The sequence below is a fragment of the Periplaneta americana genome, chromosome 4 (genome assembly GCF_040183065.1).
Source record: "Periplaneta americana isolate PAMFEO1 chromosome 4, P.americana_PAMFEO1_priV1, whole genome shotgun sequence".
Lineage (NCBI taxonomy): Eukaryota > Metazoa > Arthropoda > Insecta > Blattodea > Blattidae > Periplaneta > Periplaneta americana.
This window is the reverse complement of record NC_091120.1, coordinates 140,688,985-140,699,619: the sequence shown is the minus strand read 5'-3', so window position 1 is coordinate 140,699,619 and position 10,635 is coordinate 140,688,985. Positions and strand designations below refer to the sequence as shown.

The 10,635-nt window shown below is 33.2% G+C and overlaps 1 protein-coding gene across 2 annotated transcripts in view; it reads left to right on the top strand.

Moving 5' to 3' along the window:
- Positions 1–254: 254 nt before the first annotated feature.
- LOC138698227 (histone-lysine N-methyltransferase SETMAR-like) overlaps positions 255–10,635 on the top strand; it is a 55,845-nt gene continuing 45,464 nt past the window's right edge. For both annotated transcript variants that reach the window (XM_069824029.1, XM_069824030.1), the window contains exon 1: positions 255–397. In XM_069824029.1, coding sequence (XP_069680130.1) covers positions 271–397 — 127 coding nt within the window. In that variant the 5' untranslated portion in view covers positions 255–270. The remainder of the gene's footprint in view (positions 398–10,635) is intronic.

The following is a 10,635-nucleotide window of genomic DNA, read 5'->3' as shown; positions in this document are numbered from 1 at the left end:
TTTAAGATTTTAATTCCGCAAAATAGGATCCCTGCCTACACGGTCTTCCATTAAAAAATCTTAATCCCTGCCCAAGCAAAAACTGAAATGACTCCCTCGTATCACAAAGTTCAGTTAGATTGTAATGTCAGCTGTTTTACATTTCACTCGCAGTGCTAAGAGGCGTGAATTTATGTCCACGTTGTGAATGAGAAGAAATCGCTGGCGCAAGTTAGGTTGTCGCTACTGTAACGGCAGGATATGGTATTACGCAGCCAAAACACAGCTCACATGACTGCAGCCGTCATTAAGGCTCGACGACGGTTGTGGAGCAGATGTATGATGAATGCTAATAAGTGGCTTAGGTGCAACGTGGGCAAATGGCCACGATGGCTGCCGAGGATTGCTAAAACCAGAGGTAAGTAATCACCTGTCATTACAGTTCACTGATGGTCTCACATGCACATGTATGCTGCGAAACTAAGTCGATGTTTCAGTAGCCAGCTAAAAATAACACTGCCGTACGTTCCCCTCCTACATGCGCTCTTGCCGCAGATTGCTGTCACATCCTTCTGTGCTTCAATCAGCGAACGCAAATCATAAATAAATAAGTTCATCACTCGTGAATAAAATTACAGCAAAACGCATTTCTTGATAGCAAATTAATTGCATTAAAAGTGTACTTTTTGTTGAAAATATTTTAAATAAGACAACTGCATGTATGCATTTGTAGAGACTAACAATGTTTTTTTATCAAACACCTCCCAATAGAACAGCCCATTGTCGTACTGATATTTAGTATACAAAATTAGGGGATTGTGAAAGACGTTTAAGTGGTTAGGTACAGCTTACAGCAGTAAAATTTTGGAAATATTAAACATTTTTTTCCTCCATTACTGTATCCTGTACAATAATGAAAATTAGTATGTGTAAAACACTGTCCTCCTGCTATAAGCTATATGAAAAAAAAATATTTTTCCGATTAAAAAAATTATTTACATTTTTTTCCCCCAAAATTCAGTTCACTGTGCAGTGTTGAAGCGTTTCCCACATAGGGTAAACTAGGGTCTGTCGGACAGTCGGGCATTTTGGACACTCCGTACTTTAACGTGTTACCACGCCACTTGTGGGCACCACATTCAGCTAGAAGTCAATGACGGAAGTAGTCACGAGTGGGGCTACTTACTTCTCTATCTTTGACAGATTGTCTGATAAAAAATAAATTCTTTTAAAAATGGTCAAATATCAGTATTTTCTTCTAACACAAAATAAAAAAATATATATTATTTATTAAGGAATGTAGTTGAAAGAATATGATATTGTAAACATGAATTTCAGCAATAAAATAAAAGAGAGAGAACATGAAAAATTTAACAAGTTTATGAGTTAGGAGAGAAACGCTTCATCACTGCACAGTAAACTGGCACCATTTTGAATTAAAAAAAAAAAATATATATATATATATATATATATATTAAATCGTAAAAATATTTTTTTTCATATAGCAGAAGGACAGTGTTTTAAACATACCAATTTTCATTATTGTACAAGCTACAGTAATGGAGGAAAAAAATATTGAATATTTCCAAAAATGTTACTGCTGTAAGTTGTATCTAACTCCTTAACTCGCGATTTTGAGAGAGAGAAAATTGTCAAAAAGTGGTGTTTTTTTTTTTCGTGAAAGAAGTTGAGCCATTCCATTTGTAACGGATGTTACAATTTTACTCATATATATAGTTCAATATTTATTAAAGTTTAATACATAATATCAATTCTTGCCATCCTAATTCACTTGAGTATTAATTTGTCTGACTACTGAAAACAAGAACTTAAAAGTACAAACCATATAGGAGTCCCATAAAAAAAAAGCTGTAACGGATGTTACAATAAATGGAAGTGTTACCTCACTTAGTATCCATTTTCTTAAAAACTCTGTTCACTTTGGCCAACGATGATTCTCATTTTTGGTGAGCTGATGCAGAAGGTTTGAAAGAGGTCTGGTAAATATTGAACTCACAGAAATATTTAAATAAGAAGAAAAATTATTTAATATTCTTTGTAACGGATGTTACGTACAAAGTGTAACGGATGTTACAAGTAAGTACCAAAAAGCAAGTTTATATAAAATATGCATGGGACCCTATAAATAGAGACATACAAAATAAAACAACTTAAAATAATGAGTTCTTGGGATCACTTTTTGTCATTACAAGTTATTCATCTCACAATTTTAAACATTTTTTTCATATACATCGACAGGATTAGTGAACTCATAAAAGACCCTGGCTCCCTTTGTTACTATTTTAGGTGGTGATATAATTTTTACTATCTGTTCATACCTGATGTACTTTTCATCACGTTCATCTATTTTAAATAATCTACCTGTCTTCCCATGTAGCTTCAGAAACACAACGCGAACTTCGTCATCATCGTCAACATGAGTTTGGCATATACCAACATATCTGTACTGATCAAATTTATTAGGCCTACTTATTCCAAAAGTCACCAAAACATATTTTCCTGGGTTAATATTACATGGTAACAGTTCAGTGGCAGTCAAGGAAGAGTCTGTAGATAATCTGGGGATGGTATTTGGAGGAATGCTAGCTTCTTCTTCTTCTTCTTCTTCTTCTTCTTCTTCTTCTTCTTCTTCTTCAGAGTCAGTATACACTTCATTATAAAATAAGCGCCTCCGGGAATTGCTGGTAGTTGATTTAATAACTTGGACTTTTTCCAAATGAGAACCAGCAGTGAGGCCACAGAAGATAAAATTGTTATCTGCCTTCTGAAAATGGTGAAATTTTCTTATTCCATGGATTTCTTGTACATCCTTCCATCTTTCATTCAGGAAGGAAGCCGTGCTATCAACATCACTTTTTGCAACATAAAGTATGTTGACTGTAGGACTTAGTTCTCTTGCACAATTATAAAAATCTTCACAAGTACTCACTGTAACAGATCTTGATTTGACAGCTATCCAGACTGTTCTCTTCACTTGTCCACCAATAGCATCGACTGCTCCCTTGCCATGACCTGGTGCAAAAGTATTCCATTCAACATACACAACATTTAAGTCATCAGCTAAGTAACTTAAATTGTGCACAGTAAATTTGCTTCTAAACTGGGCTGCACAGTTGTCAGAAAATATGTACAGGTGTGTCATTAATGAACAATCAGTCTCCTTCTGAAAGTCTGAAACAATAGATTTTAAAAATAACCAAGCTGATTCTTTGGAATGTGTTAAATCATCACTTACTACCACATAGGATGAAATTTCTTTCTCATGCCAAAAACATGCTATAAATAATGTTACTTGTGGATGTTGCCAATGTGCACTTTGCACTTCATCCTGAAGAATAAGGCTGTAATTTTCGGCATAATCCACTTGAAGAACTACTTCACCTGGCTTTAAACCAGTTTTCTTCTCATCAAAATACTTGGCTTGCTGTTTCTGAACAAAAACATGGCACTTGAAGGCTGGCAAACTGTTGTTAATTTCTGTCAAAATTGATTTTAAAGTCGATGTTTTTGAGGCCAATGTTAATTGCCCACTGTTGTTCTTCTCCCATTTCTTCCACTTCACTTCTTGCAAAAGGTCAGTGTCAGGTTTAAGAAACACTGAAACATCATAATGGCATTTATTGCAATCATTTGTCATACACTGTACACTATCCAAACTGCAACACATTGTATTCAATAGTGTATTGTGTGTCATTGGAGTTTCAGAATTTATGAACTTAGAGACATTATCAATTAGAAATGAAAAATTTGCATGAAGAAGACAAACACAGACATTATGAGGTGTGGTAGCCACTGGAAACACATTCTCTGGTCTCAAGTCATAAAATTTAGATCTTGAAATTTTGACATCAAATTTTTCCTGGAAAACTTGGTGAGCTTCAGAAATGTTCATGATAAGATAACGCTTTTGTTTATGAGATCGCATTCCTGTTTCCTTATCTTTTACAGATTTGAACTGACGCGTCCCTGGAGTCTGCCAGCTAATTTCGTCACTATTATAAAAGTCTTTCACAGTCCTAACATCCACAGAGTGTCTTCTAGTAGCAGGTGGTTTCTTAACAGTAAATAATGCAGCACCAAATGACTGTTTAACTAACTGGTTCAGGACTGCTTTCTTTTTGTTAGGGCTGTAAGGAAGAGCTCTGCAGGCTTTAGAAACAGCTTTGTGAAGAGTATTTTTACATTTATATGTTCCAAGTGGAGTTTCAAGTAAACCATTATTTGTTTTCTCCAATGCTTTCTTTCTTCTCCATGCCTGAACTCGCAGTCTAATTTTCTCCCTCCTTGCTTTTAGAGCATTGTCATAATTTTCACAAGCGACCTTTTCTCGTTCTCGATTCCTTTTATTCCTCAGACGATCTTTTTCCAAGTATTCTTTCCACTTTTCTACATTTTCCTTCTTCTTAGCTCTGCATTTTTGCATTCTATTTTTATAAGTTGGTATTGGGGTCATTGTCTGCAACAAATAATAAATTACTAAATAACAATAAATAATAACAAAACAATGAACTGATGTTGACAGTAATGCCATTGACTCAAGTACTAACATAACCTAAAATTATTATCTTCAAAATTAAGATTGATATGATCTTTTGGACAATATTGGATACGGTAATATATGTGTATGGCAGTGCAATGTAACATCGTTACAGTACTATTTTATTACATATTCAGAAATAATCCTTCTTTAAGGTGTAAATGGAAAGAACATGTCCATATGCTTACTTTTACAAAGATTGGCTTATGAGATTTCAGTTCTATCTGCATTATAAAAACTTTTGTTTAATTTTTGTAACGGATGTTACACACTGTTAAGTTATTATGTACCTGCTGATATGTACAAAATCAACTTACCTATAAATGTTTTTGTATCAGGATGGAACTAATCAACATTCACAGTCTCCATTCCCTCCAAAACTAAAGATGGCTTCTTGTTTATTTAGCTGCTACAATGCTGCAAACTTTGGCATTATTGACAACTGAAACTCAGTTGCACACAGCTACGCAAACACTTAGCCAAAAAAGAACATTGGTATTTTGTTTAAATTCTAATTTAGTTATAAAATAAGAGTTTAGGGTTCAAACTAATGTTCTTTAATTGAAAAAATGCTATTATAAATATAAAAAATTATTGGTGTTTTTCCTTATTTTCGTGGAATAGCTCAGTTTGAAGAACGAGAATTGTAAAAAAAAAAAAAAAATGGCATCATATTGGCAGGATAAACTTACCGAAAAATGTTGGAAAATTGTACGAAACCTGGTGGTGCAGATACCCTAAAAACCCGTTAAACAGGTGACGAGTTGGAAGTTTGAATAGTGTTTAAAATGAATAAAAATAGGAAAAAAGTGTAGAGAGCACATAACTTATGTAACTAACCTAACCTAACCTTAGTAGTGATCAGTGTTTCGTAAGGTTGGCAACGGAAGGCGAGCAGGACAACGATCTAGTATTATTATTGTTATCCAAATATTGAAACCATATTTTACCCTTTAGTATACGAGTATTATGGTTCTAATTTGTTACATGTGAAATATATTAAGTAGAGATAATATACAATTTTAAAGAAGTAGTAGTAGGAATGAGTCACAGTTACAGTATACGAGTAAATACATTAATTAATAGACAGTTAACAATACTAAATAAATTATACAAAAATTACGTTGTTAAAAAAATAAATGCATAAATTAAAGTGTAGAGATATTGCAAGAATAAGACATAAATTTGCAAATTTATACATAATTTTAAACAATAATAAAGAAGTAATGCATAAAATTGACTTAGTTACAAATTAAACACCTAATATTCGTATATAGGTAGTAACAATAAACAATAGGAAAGAATACGGAAATGACATTCAGTTGCTTTGATTATATATAAATACATTAATTAGAAACATTGAGGCAATAGGCCTAAACAGCAGCAAAAAAGATAACAGAAGAAATAATTTAGTTATAATTTTCGATGCATGGTTTGCAGTAATAAAGAGATAAAAACAAAATTACTTACGGTTACAAACTATATTGTTGTTTATTGTTAGTAAAATAACATGTACAAAAATAAAGTCTTAATTCTTCCCCGAAGGAGTAAAAACTCGTGCTCAGGGAGTTATCTAAACACATACTTAACAAAGATAATTATTTGACACAAAGTGAGTCAAGAAAAAAAATTATAGAAATAAATTCTCTTTAAAAATATAAATTAAATTTTAACAATTTAAATCATACAAATACATATACATACTAAATCAATATATCGATGGCCCAGAACCAGACTGTTTGTTGCAAGTCCATTTTACAATTTTTTTCTTCAGAAGAGCTATTTTAAGCTCCTGACATTCAAAGCTTCATGAAACAATTTGGAATAGCTTCATAGCAACCTTATGGAGAGGAATATTTACAATTTTGTTCGATTCATGTATGCAGACAAGAACTGGAACACAATGAAACACAGATTTCTTTCTTATAAAAAGTTGGACTTAGAACAGTCCGGTTCTCAGCCATCGATATATTCTTTAAACATTAAATTCCTAACGCTATTTTTTAAATTTCTATTACTAAAGGTTGAGGTTTTTTCTGGGATTTTCCCTCAACCCAATATGAGCAAATGCTGGGTAACTTTCGATGCTGGACCCCGGACTCATTTCACCGGTATTATCATCTTCATCCCATTCAGACGCTAAATACCTGTTGATAAAGCGCCGTAAAATAACCTACTAAAAAATGTCCTTACTATTATTATGTCCCAAAGAGAGACAACTTGTTTTAGATAGTGTGTTAGAATTTTATATTATCAATAATTTACATACACTTAATAGTTACAGTCTCGCGTAGATGTGGTGTATGAACTCTGTGAATTGTTTATAACAACATTTTTTCCTAAGTAAATGGTAAAGGGATGTACAGTAATTTAAATTGCAGTCCGAGATATGATATCCTAAAAAGTGTATTTTTCTTTCGAAAACTGGACAGTGAAAAATAAAATGTTCAACAGTCTGTCTTTGCATATGCACATAAATTCTTCTGCACTTTTGATCCTAAATCTTTCAAAATAGGAACCGAATTTTCCATGGCCGGTCATAAATTGAATGAAAAAGAAGTCGGGTGAAAACTGACTGCAACATAGTCTGTCTTGTATACTGTATTAGGAAAGAGTCATTTCTTCGTCACAGAGTCTTTAACACTACAGAGTTCCAGTATGTGTTCCACTTGAGTGTAGTTGTGTGCTTGATCCTCTGCTTAATGTATGAAATAGGACAGGTGGAATATTTATATTCTGAGTTTGATGACGCTGCCTGCTTCGCTAATGCATCCGTTCTTTCGTTTCCTTCGGTACCTGTGTACCTAGTAAGCTACAAGTATAGAGAGGATCACGTAAGAGTAGTTCCTAAAAGGCTAATTTGGCTGTCTCTTCAGTTTTGCCAACTAATATCAGATATCACCAAAGAGGGTAAAATCACAATAATAATAATAATAATAATAATAATAATAATAATAATAATAATAATAATAATAATATACTATTAACAATAACGATATCTTGCTTATTTACTACATCTCATCTTTATGTTGGGAGGTATTTTCTAAATGGTTCAATAATTTGTGAAAGAGTAGGTCTATATTTTCCCCCTCTCGCACATTATGTTGGAAATTATTAGATTATTATAATCTAATATTAAAATGTATTTTGTCTGACAACATGAAATTCATTGCTTTGACTAAACAGTTTACTATTTACGAGACCTAACCTAAAAATGTATTTTGTTTCATCACGTGAAATGATTAGTACAAACTTCGAAAACCGAATGCCACTTTAAAATGTATGTTTAAGAATACTTACTTACTCCTGATAATTTTGTTATTTTAGTTATAATTGCTGACTCTGTGCGCATTTTCTATCGATCACCCAAGTGCATGTATCACACCATATGTTATATTTATTTACACTTATCTGACTATAATCTTGAATTGTAACCACAACACAACACATAAAATAACTATTATGTATTAATATAATTCCGATATTAATTAATTATTAGTATGTTCGAGTTTCACTAGCTTCCAGTAATAGGCTCATAAATCTAGAACAATTTGAATTTTCATAATTTCCACTATCGACAACAGCTGTTCCTGCTGCCAACATTACAGTTAGAAAATCACTACCAATTGTAGTATTTCTCAGTATCGAAATTCGAGACGAAGTTGGCAAAAGAAAATTTAACCTTCAAACTAGAAAATCACCACAATCCACTAGCATATGTAGTAATGGGGGGAAATGCTTAGATTTCACCCTTAAGGTAATAAGTAAGCTGATCCGGACTATATTTGTGTGATACGTCCTTCACAATAGCCCAAAAGAATATCGAAATTCATGTAAAGGGCCATTCACAACGAAACGCAAACACAACGTGAACACAAAAGCTTGCTGTCAAGTTATCTAGTGGAACCATTCACAATAATTTACTAAAACATTAACATCAGACGTTAACATCAAAGTTTACAAACTCCAAACTTTGGTGTTTCGTGTTAACGTGATTCGAACAGAAAATCACACTATCGGAGAGCGCAGGAAAATACTAGGGTTACGATGAGAAGAAATTCTAGTCGTAGTAACAAGTGACTTTTGTAAACTTACAATATTCTCTCGTTGTTTTTGTGAACATTAAGGCAGAGGTGCCAACCTTTCAAGTGGGTTATCACTATCAGTAATCTTATAGTGCGTTTGCGCCTGCTCTTCCTCCCATCCCTTCTGGCAAAGTCAGATGTAAATATAAGATCAAATTATTACAGGTCACCTCTCACTTCTGCGGAAAAAAAATGCTGCAATTCTTGCCCTATTTGCATCTGTTCTAGATCCATTTATAATGCATTCAGGAGAAGTATAGAATTGGCAAGCTTCAAATTCCTGTTCGAATCTGTTATGTACACTCTCATTAATCAAATTTGTGAATCTTTTAGTAAAATGTTCAAAATTAAATATGAAATATTCTTTTGGTGTGAAATATCTAATTACAACTTTTTCATGCTTAAAAAATTCATCCTTGTCTTTTCTCATATTTTCGTAAAATATATAGAGTGAACCGTAAGTAATACCATTAATTTAAGGGGGTTATTCTTTGACATATTTGAAACGAAAAAGTTTAATACAATTTTGCTTGTTTTTAATTTCTTATCGAGATAAAAATTGTTTTATATGAAATATTTCACAGTGTGTTTTGTGAAAGCTATTGATTTAATTCCCAACATCCTAAGTCAATTTAAGAGAGCAGTGTATTATGATAATAAATTATTGAAACAATTTTGGTAATTGTACTTTAAATGTGCAGAAATTTTAACAGAACAAATGTGATTTTTCGTTCTGAAAAGGAATTTCAAAATGCTACATTTTTTCGGATCAAATTTCTGCATAACTTACTTAAAGGGCAAAACTAAAATTTTTTCAGTAATTTATTATCATAATACACTGCTCCCGTAAATTGAGTGACCACATTGGGAACTGAATGAATGACTTTCTCAAAACACGGTATGAAATGTTTAATATAAAACAATTTTTATCTCGGAAAGAAAGCAAAAACGAGCAAAATTGTAGGCCTATTAAGCTTTTTTGCTTGAAATATCGCAAAGACTAAGCCCCTGAAATTAATGGCATTTACTTGGGAGGCCGGAGGGAAAAGGTCTTTGGGAAGGTCGAGACATAGATGGAAGAATAATGTAAAAATGGATTAGAGGGAGGTGGGATTAATCTTGCTCAGGATAGGAATCGATGGCGGGCTTATGTGTGGGCGGCAATGAACCTCCTGGTTCCTTAAAAGCCAGTAAGTAAGTAACTTACGGTTCACTCTATATATTCATTTCCGTGATAATTTTTATTTTCCGTAACAATTTACAATGTATTTTCCCTTCTGCCGTAATTCCTTAATAGTCGAGGGAATTTGTAATAATTACAGAACCTATAGGCCTATTAGTTGGCACGTCTGTAAAGGACAACTTTATAGGCCCTATAATTACATATTTCATATTAAATTATCATAGGCCTAATATTAGTTATTATAACTGTTTATTAAGAATTCTTGGATAAAATTTTATATTACACTTGTTCGTAAATGGATTTAGTACATCCGTGGAAGTTAGCACATTCGACATATGCCTCGTTTGCTAAACACGCCGACTTGTGCGAGCTGCTTCCATTTACTTGTAGCCTATAATAAACAGCTATTAATAATATTTTATTTAACGATGCTGTATTAATTTTGCGGTTTTCCTGCAAAAAATGGTTTAGCAATACGGTGTCTTGGTGATATGATTTCGAGGCCTCGCCTTGGAATTATAGTTGAGTAAAACCTGTGATAAACCCAACCAGGTAATCAAAGCGAGATTCGAACTCACGCCCAATAGAAGCTCCAAGAATTGGTCTCGCTTTCAAGTAGCTGATAGGGGAATTCGGGGGAATATGGACACGTGGGGAATATGGGCAATGTCACGTTTTCATGTCGAAACTCTTGCAACGAATTATGTTTCTTCGCTAATAACGGTTAGTATAAAGTGAGAATATCGTAATGGTTGCTGTGGGAAACGCGCTGTGCAGTATTGTCTCGTATTGTTGTTAAAACAACCATCTAAAAGGTGAGTATTGACTTC